Source organism: Homarus americanus, unplaced genomic scaffold (assembly GCF_018991925.1).
Source record: "Homarus americanus isolate GMGI-L3 unplaced genomic scaffold, GMGI_Hamer_2.0 scaffold23578, whole genome shotgun sequence".
In the NCBI taxonomy this organism is placed as follows: Eukaryota; Metazoa; Arthropoda; class Malacostraca; order Decapoda; family Nephropidae; genus Homarus; species Homarus americanus.
This window is the reverse complement of record NW_024733231.1, coordinates 5,754,364-5,772,803: the sequence shown is the minus strand read 5'-3', so window position 1 is coordinate 5,772,803 and position 18,440 is coordinate 5,754,364. Positions and strand designations below refer to the sequence as shown.

Genomic DNA, 18,440 nt, shown 5'->3' with positions numbered 1-18,440 from the left:
TATTGATTACTCTGAGGAATATTGATAATTTAGGGATGAATTTGAAGTTAATACTGATTATATTCCGGATTATTTATAATTTGGGAGGAAATATTGGGAATATTTATATTTTGATATTGATGTTTGAGGGAATATTATTTATTTTACTGAATATTGATAATTTAGAAATATTTATTATTTTACGGAAAGTGATAATTTGAGGAATTGATAATAACAATATTGGAAATTTGAAATTATTTAACCAATTTTGGATATACTGATTATATTCCGGATTATTTATAATTTGGGAGGAAATACGGATTAGGGAATAATAACAATTGGGGGAAATAATTCTTTGCATTGATTTGGGGGAAAATTATCAACTTTTTATAGCATTAAAGTCGACGTTTCTCTTGTAGGTCGTGCATGGGCGCCTCTCGCAGACTCTTTAGGTACAATATAATACAATACATACATCTGGGAAAGAGAGATTAATTTTGCATCTGATATTGCCTTGTTTTACAGGGTGAGAAGTCATTACGGAACAGTCAAGAATTAACAAGAGGCCACGACGTATCAAGAAAGGGTTAAGGTAAATGCAAGTTTACCGTTTAGATGCTTAACTGATTAAAACATTACAGTGTATTGCCTTTTCAAAATCTGCACATTCAAATTTTAAGACAATTAAATGTTTTGATTGATATTTTATTCATTTGTAATTTATATACAGTATTGCAGGTCCATAAACCACATATTTGTGATTTGTTGACCAGTGAGCCTTGATGTGTCAGGGGAGGATACTGCCTGCCATACTGTACTTACTAACACCTGCCCCGCCACTACTGGAAACGTATAACGGTGCCATACTTCAGGTACTGAGACACACCAAGGCTTGTTAAATGTTCAGCGTTAGGGTTCTGTTCTACTAACACAGATTTGCAGGATATGTGTTTTAGTCTGCCTTCTCAAGATGTAAAGAAGACACATTGAAGAAACAGTACGATTGATGGAAGACAAAGGACTGAAACTGATGTCAATAGTGCCGAGAATACCACCTCCGCCTAACACACAAGGTAAACTATTTTTGTTTACATAACAGAAGGTTGGGGCATATGTTCACTTAATAACTTGACCTTGGACAGTTAAACGTGTCAACTACCTGCATAGTTTTCACCTTAAGTCTCATATAAGTAATTCACAGTCCATCAAAATATCAAGATGAAAACTGTTTGCAAGATTTAATTAAGTAGAACAGTGTTACCAATCTCAGTGAAAATTTAATAAATACTGCCCATGTAAATGTCTTTATCAGCACATTATGTCTGTGGAACTTTTAAGGCAACAATTTGTTAAGGAAATGTAGAACTAGATGGGTTTATTTTTTCTACGTACGTACAGGCGTTTCATAGGTATCATAAGGTAAAACACTAAACTTACAGAGATCTTGGAAAAAATAGGCATTAAGGAAGGCGGTAGTAGAATAAAGTCTTTACTAGAGACACGAGGCTACAGCGTTAGTAAATAATGAACTTACTTATTGGTTCACAGTTAGACGGAGTAAGACAAGGCTGTGTTGTCCCCAGCATTGTACTGTACTCGTATATGTTCAGAACTCTTAATGAGAGGTTATAAGTGCGGTAATATCAAAACGTTATGTAGATGATACTGTTCTTATCACAGATTATTAAGAAGCGTTAACAAAATTGCTTTACAGATTAGTGGAAAGAGGTGAAAATTATGGCTTAATAGTTAATGCTGTAAAGACTAAAGTAATGGTCGTTTCCAAACTGGATATAAATCCTAAAATAAAAATTATTGGAAACAACAGGAAACTTTAAAAGGAAAAATGAGAAACTCTGGTGATGTAAGTAGGGGTGAGGATTATTGAGGGGCTGATAATATAAATGTTACTGGGCAAAGTCTAGGGTAGGAGGACCAGGGGAAGGTAGAGACTGGGACAGATAAAAGACTGGGGGTCTCCAGAGAGATACAAAACCTTAAAGAATTGGTAAAAAAAAAGAGAACGTTTATTGTGGAGGAAGGTGCTCTGATTGATTGAATGGAAACCTGTTAAAACGTGCTTATTATTGACTCGCCTTTGTAAACGTTGATGGTGGGTGAGGTTTACATCTGCCGCTGACCTGGACTGAGAGACTCGCTTGTGTGTGGAAGAGCTTCATGACAGCGTGGCTCACCCGCACACCTGGCTGGCGCTCGAGCCTTCTTCCGTCAAGGACTGTCCACACTGATCCTATATTTCCTGGAATTACGTCATTGTTCTTTGATATACATCATTGTTTCTCTTGTGATTATTTACATTAATTTTTTTCCAAGTATTTAAAAGACCATGTGAGTAAATGAGGTGATGTACCGCGATGTTTAGATGATATTAATATGGATGTTAATATGTTATGTGGCACCTGGCGGGAGGTGGTCCGTGAGGCAGGTGAGACACTCTATGGCATGTTCAGTGTGGGTTGTAATTCCGTCAGAGTGAGGTTCCCGCTCGTTGCGTCTGGAGCTTTACAATCACGAGATAACTTTATATTAAGTGTTGTCGTCACTTTAATAAACTACGAGGAGAGAGAACCGAAGAGTGTTGGTGAATATCGTGGGGAAGTGACGACTCCGGGGAAGGTTCTTCTCTTCCAGTAAAACGCGCGAGAGTTAAACTTGCGAAAACTGTGTAAGAGTTGTGTGGAGGATGTGGTGTAGGGTGACTGCAGGGGTGAGGCGTGTGTCATGACCATGGACGGTGACACACGTGGGTGACCAAGACAACCATACACACATACCTACACCATGGTTCCCCCCCTGAAGGCTCCTCAACACGCGCCCAGGTGGTAGAGAGAGAAAAAATAGTTGTGGTGACGCAAGACCAGGCTGTCTCCCTCTGTTGGTGACCTGGTACTTTTGTGGTGAGTGTGGCGCTCAAGTCTCCTCCAGGCCAGGGATGTTGTGAGAGTGATAAATAAGAGGATATATTATTACCTCGTGTTAACTTCCGCCAGTGATCTAAGTGCCGCCGTGATCCATATTACCTAAACTTCCCCCTTCAACAAACTGACATAAGAGTCCTTCTATATACCTTTATTGAATAACAAACATCCAGTCAGACGCCTTGTGTATAATAAGTTATACGGTCAACAGTTCAACAAGAAGACTTCAAGAGTTATAATTCGTGGCCGCCCATTCGCAGCTACTTGAGAGTGTAGTGGGCGTGCGGGCGTATGATGCGTGGGCGTGATGCCAGTCAGCTACCAGCGGCGTGGCGGCGGTGGTGATAAACTAAAATTATTTGAGGGATCTGGTGTGGTGGGGGATAGAAGAGGTGGTGAAGAGTGTGGCGAGATGCCGGGGGACATGGCCAGCATCAAGTATGAACTTGAGGACTACGTATACGAGATGGAGTGTCGTGCTGGAGAGATAACTCGGTCCGAGGAAGCCGAGGTCGAGGATATCAACGCCCGTTTGGCTCAGAAGGAGCGAGACCTGATCCTAGCCGCCGAGCTGGGCAAGGCGCTGCTGGAGAGGAACGAACTCCTGGTGCAGCAGAATGAACGACTGGCCGAAGACTACAGTCACAAACTTGAGGTGAGTATGGTTGTGGTGGAGGGTGTGGTAGGAACGAGACATGTTTTCAGTGAAGTGCCGTCGTAATTCCTCTACTCAATCAATCAATCAGAGTATCGTCCTCATATCTGAGGGTTGGCGACCACAGTCCTCCACTCTAAACGTCCTCGGGCTGTTTTTACCAATCCTCTTAGGTTTTGTATCTCTCTGGGACCCAGTTTTTTGTTTCCTTCATCCATCCCAGCCTCTCTCTGCCTTCGCCTTCCCTCAACTTTGCCCATAAATATTTCTTTTATTATCTTCTCATCCCCAATTGACCAAAATATCTCATTTGTCTTTTTCTCTACAGTTCAGGTATAAGTTTTTGCTACTCCCTCTACTTCGTCATGTGTTTTTCTGTCACTGTAGCTTATTTTTACCATTCTCCTGTAACCCCACATTTCAGAGGCCTCCAACCTGAACTACTATTCCAGCTGGAGACAAACTATAATTGACATATCTAGTAATCATATACCAATAATCTTTTCCATTATAACACTGTAAGTAGACTATACATCTAATCATTACACTTGTAAAATAATCATGGATGTGACTCACTTAATCAACAAGTTTAGACGATGGGTATTACTTTACGTGATGCTGACAGAGTGTGGGGGCAAGGTTATCTACCCATGTTTTACCCTGGAGCTATTTCGATAATATAATGCTGTATTTATGGTGGTTATTTAATGCGATAATCAGTATTAAATAATAATGTCATCATATCCTTGTTAGAGTATCATCTTTAGTCGAGGATTATAATCAGTATAATAGTTTTCAATTGCCCTTGTTTGTTTTTTTCACAACTGACTTGATGATGCGGTTTCAGTCTGACAACTAATTGGGATCATCTGAGGATTATCCCCCAGTTTATTCACCTTAACCCCTTTATCGCTAACCTAACTTAACCTAATCAACATTAATATAATCTAATCCTTACTTAATCTAAACCTAACCCAATCCTCGCTAACACAACCTAACCTAATCTACACTAACCTAACCTAACATAGCCTAATCCACCTCCCCTCTCCAAGATAGTTAAGATATTTAATTATCAGATGAAATTAGCTGGTGGGAGGGGGGCTAATCTTCAGGTGATTTAACGTATAAATCACACCCACATGCAAACAACTCTCTCTCTCTCTCTCTCTCTCTTTCTCTCTCTCTCTCTCTCTCTGGCGAGGCTTGGTGACTCAGGCGTTAAACAGCCGCTAATTAACCACACTACTGGCCGCAGCTTCTTGATCTCCATTTCGTCATCGCCGCCCAAGCATTACCTCAGCCACAAGACAATGGTGTAGTGAAGGAGAGACACATTTTACCTCGCTTGGTTAGGGCCCCTCTCTTGTATGTAACACCGGAATCATGTTGTGTTGACACGCTCGAAGTCATAGTAGGTGTGGGTGTGTGAGGCTCTAGCAGGGGTGTAGTGGGTGCGTGAGGGTGTTGCAAGGGTGTAATGACAGTGTAGTAAGGGTGTAGTGAAGGTATAAGGAATATTCATCATACCAGCCTGTAAGAATCTGCACACCGAAGGACCTTGAATAGTGTAAGTCCAGAATCTGTGAGAGTGAGTCACGTCGTTTATAGTTCGAGGCAGTTACATCATTCCAGAGGCTCTTTTGTTTTTAGACTTGTCATTTGTTAGAACCTGTTGTGATGATTTTAAACTCTGAGGAAAGCAAGACCCCCTCCTCCCCCCCCTTAAATATGACATCATTCTGTCGTTTATAGAAGCTGGTTTTATTCTGTTGTTTATAGTTGTTTTTATTTTGTCGTTTATAGAAGCTAACGTGTCTTCAATCATTTAGAAGCTAAGAAGTGTACAGTCATTTATCTTAGCCGTTAACAGAAGCTAAGATATCTACGAAGGGTCCTTTAGCTGTGAGACTCTGTACAGTAATGGCAACTGGGATGACTGCTGAGAGTTTTGAGTTAGCGCAACGGTATTCAAGGGGTGGTGTTGAAGGCTCTTTACCCCAGCTGTGATACTGGGTGGGTGCTGTCAACTCTCTCTCTCTCTCTCTCTCTCTTGTACTGTAACGGATGTGTTTTATTATGGTACTAACTCTTGTATCTCTGTTATCTCAATCAATCTCCCTTCTCTTCTCTTCTCTTATCTGTCTATAATAGTGTTCCACGTTATTCCTCTTCCACAATTCCCCAAACACATTTTACATTCTCTATTAATAAACTGAAGTTGGTAAAAATAACTCAACATTCTCCTTGTTGACATTCTACCATGTAAATACTCCCTATGCGTCAATCTGCCTTAATTGTTATGGTAATTCCCTGATCACAGCAAGTTCCCAGACATATGCTGGTAAAAGTTGGTAAAATTAACCTAGCAATCTCTCTGTTTACATTTTACCGTGTTAATAGTCTTGGTTGAGTTTGCTTTGTTGTGTTAAGTTCCCAGACATACGGTATTTATTTCCCGTATCTGATGTTGTTGGTAAAAGTAACACGGCAATCTCTCTGTTGACAATCTGCCATGGTGATATAGACCGGATCAATGTGCATGATAATTACTGTTTCGTGAGCTTTTGGAGGTTAGTTTGGGTCCTGGGGGACTTGTCTTGTTCCTGGTAATGGGAGCATAACACTCAAGCTACTGCGTAATTTGTCCTCGGTTGACTTAGTGTAGGTTAGATTAGGTTTAGAAGGTGATATATGAGCGTCTGTTAACGTAGAATAGGTTAGGTTAGCTTTAGGTCATGTTAGGTTAAATTTAATTGATATATCGGCTTATGTATACTTAGAATGGGTTAGGTTAGGCTATGGTTAGATCAGTTCCTAGTCTGATTAGAATAACCTTTCCTTAGGCTACGTTAGATTTAGGACCTTCTAAATCTAACCTATTCTAAGTTTACGTAAGTTTCTGTCTCTCTAGTTAAGCGTGGACGTCCATTAACTACTCTGATTTTATGCCTTTAACCAACCAACCCTCCAACCGAGCTCTCCGGGGTGTGTCAGTCGACGTAACTTTCCAAGAACACCGCCTCGAAGCCACCTCGCTGCCTTGGTGGGTCATTTTGGCTTTAAACAAACAGCTGACTGTCTCAGCCGCAAGAATCTCACCTTTTGTGTCGTGCCTTATCTCCGGGTGATGGGAGGGGGGATTAAAGAGGTAGGGGTGGGGAAGGAAAGGAGGAGGGCTAGGGAAGGAAGGAGAGATAGGAAAGAATGGGAGAAGGGAAGGAAAGAGGGAGGGGAAGGAGAGAGAGATGAGGTGGAGGAAATGAGTTAATAGTTCGGAATTTGGAAGAAGCTTAGGGAGAAGGAGAGTATGACGGGGGAGGACGGAAGGAGGGATGGGGGAAGGACGGAAGGAGGGGATGGGGAAGGAAGGAGGGAGGGGGATGGGGGAAGGAAGGAGGAGGGGGGATGGGGGAAGGAAGGAGGAGGGGAGGAAGGAAGGAAGGAGGGGATGGGGGAAGGAAGGAGGAGGGGATGGGGAAGGACGGAAGGAGGGATGGGGGGAGGAAGGAAGGAGGGAGGGATGGGGGAAGGAGGGAGGGGAGGGGATGGGGGAAGGAAGGAGGGAGGATGGGGGAAGAAGGAAGGAGGGATGGGGAGGACGGAAGGAGGGATGGGGGAGGAGGATGGGGGAAGGAAGGAAGGAGGGATGGGGGGAAGGGAAGGAGGGAGGGGATGGGGGAAGGAAGGAAGAAGGAGGGGATGGGGGAAGGAAGGAGGAGGGGATGGGGGGAAGAAGGAAGGAGGGGGGGGATGGGGGAAAGAAGGAAGGAGGGAGGATGGGGGGAAGGAAGGAAGGAGGATGGTGAAGGAAGGAGGGAGGGGATGGGGGAAGGAAGGAGGGAGGGATGGGGGAAGGAAGGAAGGAGGGAGGTCATCTTGTGGCCTTATGCCGATATAAAAATAAGTAATACAAATATATAATAAGGAAGAAAACTTATATTTTCATTTAATTGCATTTGTTTATTATTACCACCACTACTACTACTACTACAACTACTATTACTACTACAGCTACTATTACTACTACAACTACTATTACTACTACTACAACTACTATTACTACTACAACTACTATTACTACTACTACAACTACAACAAGAACATAATAATAAATAAAACTAATAAGTCTGTAGGTTGTAGTGGCTCTCTATTTACACCTAACCATTATTAGAGGCTTGAGACTATTCACATATTCATGGTATTATAAGCTTGTTCCTATATAAAATTACCTGGGATTATATCATTATTTTTTATAGTATACCCACGATTTATTTAGATTACCTTTATTGTATTTTATTTTGGGGGGAGGGGAGGGGGTCATCATTATTATTATCAGGTAATTAGAAAACATGTTAATTGGGTCTACACCTGTTGTCTCTCTGCACTACAGGTAACCAGGTTTGTGGGGGAGTCAGGTGATGATTAGGCAGCCTAGTTTATGTTACCTGATGATTAAACACTTTAATGCTAACCTCTTAATATATTCTAACTTAGTTTTTATACATACGTACAGGCAGACACACACACACACACACACACACACACACACACACACACACACACACACACACACACACACACACACACACACACACACACACACACTCACATACACACACAGTAGATAGATAGATAGAATCGTCATTAATCCCAGCATGTATATAAAACGCTGTGCAGGAGAGAGAGAGAGAGAGAGAGAGAGAGAGAGAGAGAGAGAGAGAGAGAGAGAGAGAGAGAAAGTACAATAATGTCACAGAGTAAAATAATATTCCCTTTGATGCTTCCCGTTGTGCGAGTTGAACAACCTTTCACCACCTACGCCCACCCCGCCCACTGCCGCCCACACTCTAACCATATGCCGGTCCTCCCGTGTCCACCACCTGTCCACTCCACCCACATCCCGTCCACCACCTGCCCACAACCCACCCAACCCTACCCCGTCCATTACACCTCATTATACGCACACTCCGTCCACCCTCTTCCCACACCCCGCCCACCACCCCACATACAGGAAGAGGTGAGAGCCACAGGTAGACAGGAAGGGAGAGAGGACAGACAGACAGACACAAAGAGAGAGGTGAGACCCACAGGTAGACAGGAAGGGAGAGAGACAGACAGACAGACACAAAGAGAGAGGTGGAGCCACAGGTAGCCCCCCCCAATCAGTGACCTCCACTAGTGCACCAACATGGCTGCCACCACCTGTGCGTGCCACACCACCACCACCACCACCACCACCACCACCACCACCACCACCACCACCATTATCTTGCTCCAAAACCCACAGATACTTTTCCCGGATTTTCTTATGTTCTTAATATTTTTTTTCTCGTAACTAAAGATGTGTGAATAAATTCTAACTGTCTCACGTAAGTTAAGACACAGTTATGGATTCTTACAGGTCCGTATGTTATTTTTCTCGTAACTTAAGAGATATACAAATACCTTAACTACCTCAAGCTAATAATGACACAAAGATGGATTCACAAAGGCCCGTACGATATATTTTTTCCCGTAACAGAAACTCTAGAAATTCGTCCATCTGTCCACGACCCAAAAATGAATTCTTATAATATTCGTGTGTAGAATTTCTCTCACAATCTATGAGTTATAAGTAGTAAGTGTACATCCAAGTGCTCCTTAGTCTAGCTACAACACGAGGGGGGTGACGGTCAATATGGCGTCTTAATCTCCCAGTGACTATACTCCCATTTGTTCCTTTCTCATGTGTTGAATTATTCTTTAACCTAACCTAACCTAACCATACCCTCCTCCCAGGTTTATTAATTATCAAGTGAAATAAACTATAATGTCTAATCTTCAAATCGTGTCCCAAATCCCCTCCCCTCCCCCCCCAAAAAAAACTACTAAATTATATGACTCTGAAACACAGCTCTTGTTACACTACATACAGTATAGGTCATACTCCCCAGGGGCACTACACTACCTTGTCTACACCTACAGCTGCCCAGGGCCCTAACAGCACACACATAAAGAGGTTAACTTCCTTGGGCGTTGTCTTGTGTGTGTTAGTAATCTATGCTTCAGGGGTCATGTTAGTGGTTCAGAGTTATGTCACCTGAACAGTGGTCACCCTTACATTAACCTAACTGAATTCAGCCAACCATCCTCAACGTAACCTAACTTAACCCTAACCTAAACTAATCTAACTTAACGCAACCTAACCCTTACTTAACCTAAACTACTCTAACCTAACGTAACCTAATCTAACCTACCCTAGCCTGTCTCAGCCAATGTAACCTAACCTAACCCCCAGGTTGGTTAATCTTCAGGTGAAAACGGCTGCGGGGAGTTGAATCCTCAGGTGGTCCATGTTTGCACGATAATGGTTGTGGAAGCCATGTTGTGTGTACATGTTTAAAGACGTTCATATTGTGTGTACGTGTGTAAAGATGTTCATATTGTGTGTACGTGTGTAAAGACGTTCATATTGTGTGTACGTGTGTAAAGATGTTCATATTGTGTGTACGTGTGTAAAGATGTTCATATTGTGTGTACGTGTGTAAAGACGTTCCTATTGTGTGTACGTGTGTAAAGATGTTCATATTGTGTGTACGTGTGTAGACATGTACATATATTCAGGTATGCTCGGGTGATATGTCTCCCCAGGACACCTGCAGAGTTACACATGTGTTTATTGCCATAACGATTATGTTTATATGCACACACACACACACACACACACACACACACACACACACACACACACACACACCTGATACGAACCCTTTTAAAACACTTTCTACCTCCTACCCACTTACCTGATCGGATTAGTCACTGTGTAATTAGCAGGTGAGACAGACAATGGCCTGGGGGGATGCCTTACACGTGTGTGTGTGTGTGTGTTAGTCGAGGTGTTGTAAGACGTTGAGACATGTTCACTTCGGCAATGGTCACACCTCAAGGTTGGTGTTTGGGGCCGCAGCGAATTGTTAGCCTTATGTCGGGGTGATATAAGGCTGAGGTTATCGTTTAAAAGCGATGTATACGACTTCACCTCCTTCACTCGGGTTAGAATAAGGTTGAAAATATTACTTAAGGGAAGTATTCGACTTTTTACCTTATTTTAAGATGATATAAAGATGAAAATATTGCTTATTAGACTAAAAATACTGGTTAAAGGAGATTAGTCAAATTTTTACCTTATTTCATAAGAAAATTAAGTTGAAAATGTCACCTATATGACAAAAAATATTACTTAAGGGAAGTATTCGACTTTTTACCTTATTTTAACAAGATATAAAGATGAAAGTATTGCTTGTAAGACTAAAAATGTTGCTTGGAGGAGATTATTGCACTTTTTACCTTGTTGTAAGAGAATGTAAGGGTGAAAATACCGTTTTTTGGATTCGCGGGTAATTCTGTACTTTATCTTAGGATGGATTTAAGGTTCAGAATAGTGTGTAGAGCTGCAGGTGACTTTCAGCCTTGTGACATAATGCGGTAAGACCCACAATGATGCTTTTATTGTTCTTTGTGATTGATAAGGCTTCCCCCCCCCCTTGTGTCATCACCCAATAAGACTCAAAATGATGTTTTTATTATTCCTTTGTGATTGATAAGACTTTCCCCCTTATGTCACAATGCAATAAGACTCATACTGTTTATTATTGTTATTTTTCTGTGATGGAAGGATGGATGTTATAATACCTACTGTATCCCACCCTTATTATAATGCTCTTAGGGTGAGAATAAGAGGTTAACAGTATGACTTTCACCCTAACTAATATATATGAAGAGTGATAATTAATTAGACTCACCCTTATATATTAAAGTACGAGTGACAATAAATCAATTACTCACTCTTATGTCATATTAAAATAAGGGTGAGAATAAGGCAATAAGACTTTCACCTTAAAGTAAATAGGCTTATCACCCTTATCACCTATTGATAGAAGGGTTAGATTAACTTATTATAACTTTCACCTTAGATTAATAGGACTTTCACCCTTAAAAAGATGTGATTTAAGGGTGAGAATGAACGCCTCTTACTGTCACATGTTTCACCACTTTCACCCTCATGACAACGTGACACAAGGGTGATAATAACTGTCATGGTATGTGAAGTTACTCCCTGCGTGTAATGAAGTGAATGGCGGAGGTAATGTGAGAGGGAAGGGAGAGTGGGGAGGTATACATGAGAGGGAGGAGGGAGTGGTGGGGACATGAGAGGGAGGAGGGAGTGGTGGGGGACATGAGAGGGAGGAGGGAGGGGGGATATGGAGAGGGAGGGGGAGGGTAGGGGATAAGGAGGGAGGGGGGGAGGAGGGAGAGGGAGAGGGAGGGGGGAGGGTGGGGACATGAGAGGGAGGGGAGTGGTAGGGATATGAGGGAGGGGGGAGTGGTGGGGACATGGAGAGGAGGGGAGGGTGGGGGACATGAGAGGGAGGGGGGAGGTGGGGAAGAGAGGGAGGGGGGAGGGTGGGGGGAAAGGAGAGGGAGAAGGAGGAGGTGTGGGGACATGAGAGGGAGGGGGGAGGGTAAGGGATATGAGAGGGAGGGGAGGAGGATGTGGGAGGGGGATAATGATGAAGGGGGAGTTAGAAGAGGGTACACGGGTGTAGGTGGGTGAGACATACATGGGTGGTGCAGGTGGGTGAGAGAGCGACCTTCAGCACCGGTGGAAATATCTGTTGTGTTAGTCACCTGTTAGAAGGCTGCTGGGGGAAAGTGCATCTCCCAGCTGTTGAGGCCACCTAGTGTGCTACACCTACACCCTCACCTAGTGTGCTACACCTACACCCTCACCTAGTGTGCTACACCTACACCCTCACCTAGTGTGCTACACCTACACCCTCACCTAGTGTGCACACCTCACCTGCAAAGGCACCTGCCACACCCTCACCTAGTGCTACACCACACCCCTCACCTAGGGCACACCTACACCCTCACCCAGTGTGCTGCTGACCCACACCCCTCACCCAGTGTGACACACCCACACCCCTCACCTAAAGTGTGCTACACCCACACCCCCACCTAGTGTGCTACACCCACACACCCCTCACCTAGTGTGATACACCCACACCTCACCTAGTGTGCTGCTGACCCACACCCTCACCCAGTGTGCTACACCACACCCCTCACCTGCAAAAGGCACCCACACCCCCTCACCTAGTGTGCTACACCCACACCCTCACCCAGGGGTGTACACACACCCACACCCCCCCCACCCAGGGTGTGCTACACCTACACCCTCACCTAGTGTGCTACACCTACACCCTCACCTAGTGTGCTACACCTACACCCTCACCTAGTGTGCTACACCTACACCCTCACCTAGTGTGCTACACCTACACCCTCACCTAGTGTGCTACACCTACACCCTCACCTAGTGTGCTACACCTACACCCTCACCTAGTGTGCTACACCTACACCCTCACCTAGTGTAATACATCGCCTCCTCCCACACCTAGTATGTCCACAATCCACCAATTAGCTATTAACAACACTGTACTGTAGCTGCAACTGCTATCCTGAACTCAAGCTTAAATTAAAGCTTTTGGCTGTGTTTGGTTTTCCCGGGACCCTCCTTAACTGACTTAGCTGATGGAGAGGTTTATAAGCACGCGATGGATGTTTTTTTTATTACCTGAAGATTGGCACTCCCCCCCCCCCAGCTTATTTAACCTGATGATTTAACACCTTAATACTACCTGGGAGGGTTAAGTTAGGTTTGGGTAGTGTGGGTTGGAGAGTATCCACCTCGCCACACACCGTAACACAACTGCGCCTCATCAACCTTGTCTGGCCACGGGAACAAACACGGGTCTCATTCTCGCCACCAACTGAACCTGTCAACGCCATTCAGTACTTAATGCACCGAAGTACTTTATATAATGTCTTTGTATACTGTATGTGCAGATCTCTAGTTTTCTCGCACCCAACCCAGTACCCTGGCGGGAATCGAACCCGGATCGCGGTATTGAGAGCCAATTGAGCCATTGTCCCACCAGTGTGTGTGTGTGGCTTCTCAATGACAATCATTCGCTGAACTAATATTTTTTGTACTAACTCGATAACTCTTGATTAATTTAATTCTATTTTTGTGCCGATGTTAAGTTTATTATTATTATTATTATTATTGTTATTATTATTATTATTATTATTATTATTATTATTATTAACATTCGAACATTCACAAGGAACTGTAATTTACCCTGCCCCAACTCCTCCCAGGCACCATCCACACCACTCACCTCACCCCACCAACACCCTCACTAATATCCTCCCGACGCAACATTCACACCCACCGGACTCCCTCCCTCACATTCACACAAACGGAACACTTTAAACTCGTTCACCTCAATCAGCGTCAGGTGAGCAGGTTAGACAAGGTGTAGGTGTCACCTGGAGGGCCCACATAGCAGGTTACTAGGTGGCAAGCGTCCCTACAGGCAAGGTGTCCCCCCATCGATCGGTTCTGTTATACAAGCACCTCGATGTGTGTGTTGCTGGGTGCAGGGACGAAATTCCACTGGACTATACGTGTGTGCCTATGGTCGATAGTATTGACCCTCTGACGATGGTCTGACTTGAAGAAAAGACCCAAAAATTCCTCACTTGTAATTAGATTTCTTAGATTCCCTCTTTTGCAAAACATTTTACTGGAAATTCTCTCACTTGCCAAAAAATAATTCTAGAAATTCTCTCACTTGCTAAAAATGTTACTAAAAATTACCTCATTTGCCAAAAAAAAAAATTCCTCACTTACATAAAAAAATAAAAATTCCCTCACTCGCAAAAACATGATGAAATCTGGTAAGGAAAGACAAATATTTGACTAACACACAGCCATACTGTATATCTGTCCACGTTCATCTTGTCTGGTGAGTCACGTACTTTCATCACTGTGGTCGAGTTACCTACGTTACTGGTGGTGAAGGCGACAGCTGACAACTGTTTCTTTGTCTTCTGTTGTCTTGGTCAAGGATGGTCTAGATTGGTTCCTGTTGTCTATATAAATACATAACAGATATGCATTGGGGATAATATAGGCTCTGATTGGTTGGTACTTTAACCAATAACATAAGAGTGGCATAAACAAAATATTAAGACTTCTATGTTTATTTTGACATCTCCTACTGGATAGGAAATCAGCCAATCACATTTCCCCTTTCGTTCCCTCAGTCAATACCAGTTGTTTATATATTTTACCGGGAAACGTATGATAACAGCTATTTTGCCGGGGATTTATGACAGCTGGTGTTTTACCGGGAAACGTAATAACTTATTTGGGCGGGAAAGGTATAGGCATCAGCTGATATTTTACCGGGAAACTTAAGCTAAACACGACTCAGCAGCAACATAACTTAACATTCTCTGGGCATGTGAACTTCAATAACCTCTCCAGTAACCCGTTTAATGTCACTACCTTTAAAGAGAGATAGAGAAGCAGTCATGCAGGAAGAACAACAGGTCGAAACAACGCGAGAAATGAAGAACTGTATGCCAGGAATCACCCCACCCCCCCAAAGGCCGCCCAGTCCCCCACCCGAAGCCATCCCCCTCCCCTCCCCCGCAGTCAGGCATTTAACGAGGTCGTGTGACGTACGAGGCTCCTCCTTTACCACCACCGCCCAGAAGCCATACTCGATCACATCTGCTGAAAACTGACAACACTGAAATATCCGTAAAATGTCAACAGACCTGAAATCCAGATACCGGACTAATTTTTTTTTTGCAAGACCTGTTCGTTATTGGGAGGGATTCTGTTTATGAGAATATCCAGTAATGAGAAGTCTCTTATTGAGAGGGTTTATTATATCCATTATTTTATTGAGAGAGAGAGAAAGGGGAGGAGATGAGGTGTAATGGGCAGGAGAGGAAGAGGGTGTTATGGGAAGGCGGGAAACATCTGAGATAACGTCATTACTAGTTCACAGTAGGCAATAGTGAAGTATTTTTACGGCTTCACTGAGGTCCTCCCCTCCCCACCCCCTTTATTTCCCCCCCTCCCTACCCTCTCACCCCTCCTCTCCCCCTTTTACTATGTTAGGGGAGAGATATAAAGAGATGGAGAGATAGAGAGTGAGTGGTGAAATATGTGAGAGAGAGAGAGAGAGAGTGTGTAAGTAAAGTGGGTACTTAAAAGGAGTCAGAATAAGCTACTTACTAACATACTTATACTACTGTTTTTGGACTAAGGCGCCTGGCTTATGTTTCCAGCTCTTCATCCGTTTACAGAGTCTTCATCACTATAAGTAGGAACTAGTATAAGTAGGAATCGATATAAGTGGGAATCGGTACAAATGGGAATGGGTAAAAGTAGGAATCGGTGTAAGTGGGAATCGGTATAGGCCTAAAAGTGTAAAGTAGGGAGAGTTGAGTTCAGATTTTTTAACACATGTCTACTATAACCATCCGGATCACCTGAGGATTAGCCCCCCTACCTTATTTCACCTGATTATTAAACACCCCAACACTACCTGAGGAGCGAGGTTAGGTTAGGTTTGGTTACGGTAGTTTAAGCTGGAATATGTTAGGTTAAGTTTGGTTACGGTAGTTTAAGCTGGAATAGGTTAGGTTAGGTTTGGTTACGGTAGTTTAAGCTGGAATATGTTAGGTTAAGTTTGGTTACGGTAGTTTAAGCTGGAATATGTTAGGTTAAGTTTGGTTATTTTTGTTTAGGTTAGGTAAGCAAGAACCTTTCACACCCTGTTAAGTTTACACCTGCGAGGCTTCAGGTAATGGCCTAGCCCTACCTGGCCTACTGTACAGGGTGTGTCAAAGGTCCCGGCACCTATGAGACACCCTGTAGATAAGTGCCATCTATGAGACACCCTGAAACACGAGTGCCACCTATGAGACAGCCTGTAGATGAGTGCCACCTATGAGACACCCTGTAGATGAGTGCCACCTATGAGACACCCTGTAGATGAGTGCCACCTATGAGACACCCTGTAGATGAGTGCCACCTATGAGACAGTCTGTAGATGAGTGCCACCTATGACACTGTAGATGAGTGCCACCTATGAGACACCCCGGTGATGAGTGCCACCTATGAGACACCCTGTAGATGAGTGCCACCTATGAGACACTCCGCAGATGAGTGCCACCTATGAGACACCCTGTAGATGAGTGCCACCTATGAGACACTCCCTAGATGAGTGCCACCTATGAGACACCCTGTAGATGAGTGCCACCTATGAGACACTCCTTGTAGATGAGTGCCACCTGTGAGACACCCTGTAGATGAGTGCCACCTATGAGACACTTGTAGATGAGTGCCACCTATGAGACACCCTGTAGATGAGTGCCACCTATGAGACACCTGTAGATGAGTGCCACCTATGAGACACCCCTGTAGATGAGTGCCACCTATGAGACACTTGTAGATGAGTGCCACCATGAGACACCCTGTAGATGAGTGCCACCTATGAGACACCCTGTAGATGAGTGCCACCTATGAGACACCCTGTAGATGAGTGCCACCTATGAGACACCCTGTAGATGAGTGCCACCTATAGACACCCTGTAGATGAGTGCCACCTATGAGACACCCTGTAGATGAGTGCCACCTATGACACCCTGTAGATGAGAGTGCCACCTATGAGACACACCTGTAGATGAGTGCCACCTATGAGACACCCTGTAGATGAGTGCCACCTATGAGACACTGTAGATGAGTGCCACCTATGAGACACTTAGATGAGTGCCACCCAGAGACACCCTGTAGATGAGTGCCACCTATGAGACACCCTGTAGATGAGTGCCACCTATGAGACACTCCCAGATGAGTGCCACCTATGAGACACCCTGTAGATGAGTGCCACCTTGGAGACACCCTAGATGAGTGCCACCTATGAGACACTCCTGTAGATGAGTGCCACCTATGAGACACTCTGTAGATGAGTGCCACCTAGACACCCTCAGATGAGTGCCACCTATGAGACACCCTGTAGATGAGTGCCACCTATGAGACACCCCAGATGAGTGCCACCTATGAGACACCCCAGATGAGTGCCACCTATGAGACACCCTGTAGATGAGTGCCACCTATGAGACACCCTGTAGATGAGTGCCACCTATGAGACACCCTGTAGATGAGTGCCACCTATGAGACACCCTGTAGATGAGTGCCACCTAGAGACACCCCTGTAGATGAGTGCCACCTATGAGACACCCTGTAGATGAGTGCCACCTATGAGACACCCTGTGATGAGTGCCACCTATGAGACACCTGTAGATGAGTGCCACTTATGAGACACCCTGTAGATGAGTGCCACCTATGACACCTGTAGATGAGTGCCACCTTGGAGACACCCTGTAGATGAGTGCCACCTATGAGACACCTGTAGATGAGTGCCACCTATGAGACACCTGTAGATGAGTGCCACCTATGAGACACCTGTAGATGAGTGCCACCTATGAGACACCCTGTAGATGAGTGCCACCTATGAGACACCCTGTAGATGAGTGCCATATGGACGTCATCCGCTAATGTGATTTTAATGACTAATAATGACCCTCCACACCCTCCCTCACCCCCCCTCACTCCCCTGTGTCCGCCCTTCCAAGCTGATTGACTGGGTGAATGACTGATTGACTGACTGACCGACCGACTAACTGATGACTGAGTGACTGGCTGATCCACTAACTGACTTACCGCCCAACTATCTGATGACTGACACTTTCTATGCATGATGAATTTCACCCCAATACATCGTACTTATATTACAGCCACACTAACTATGTACAGATCCTGTGTGTGTGTGTGTGTGCGTGTGTGGTGGTGTGTGTGTGTGTGTGCGTGGTGTGTGTGTGTGCGTGGTGTGTGTGTGTGTGCGTGCGTGTGTGTGTGCGTGTGTGTGTGTGTGTGTGTGGATCTTTCTCCTGTACCTGAATTT

The 18,440-nt window shown here is 44.2% G+C and overlaps 1 protein-coding gene across 2 annotated transcripts in view; it reads left to right on the top strand.

Moving 5' to 3' along the window:
* Positions 1-2,461: 2,461 nt before the first annotated feature.
* Positions 2,462-18,440, top strand: part of LOC121869625 (bicaudal D-related protein homolog) — a 110,689-nt gene continuing 94,710 nt past the window's right edge. For both annotated transcript variants that reach the window (XM_042371110.1, XM_042371109.1), the window contains exon 1: positions 2,462-3,573. In XM_042371110.1, coding sequence (XP_042227044.1) covers positions 3,226-3,573 — 348 coding nt within the window. In that variant the 5' untranslated portion in view covers positions 2,462-3,225. The remainder of the gene's footprint in view (positions 3,574-18,440) is intronic.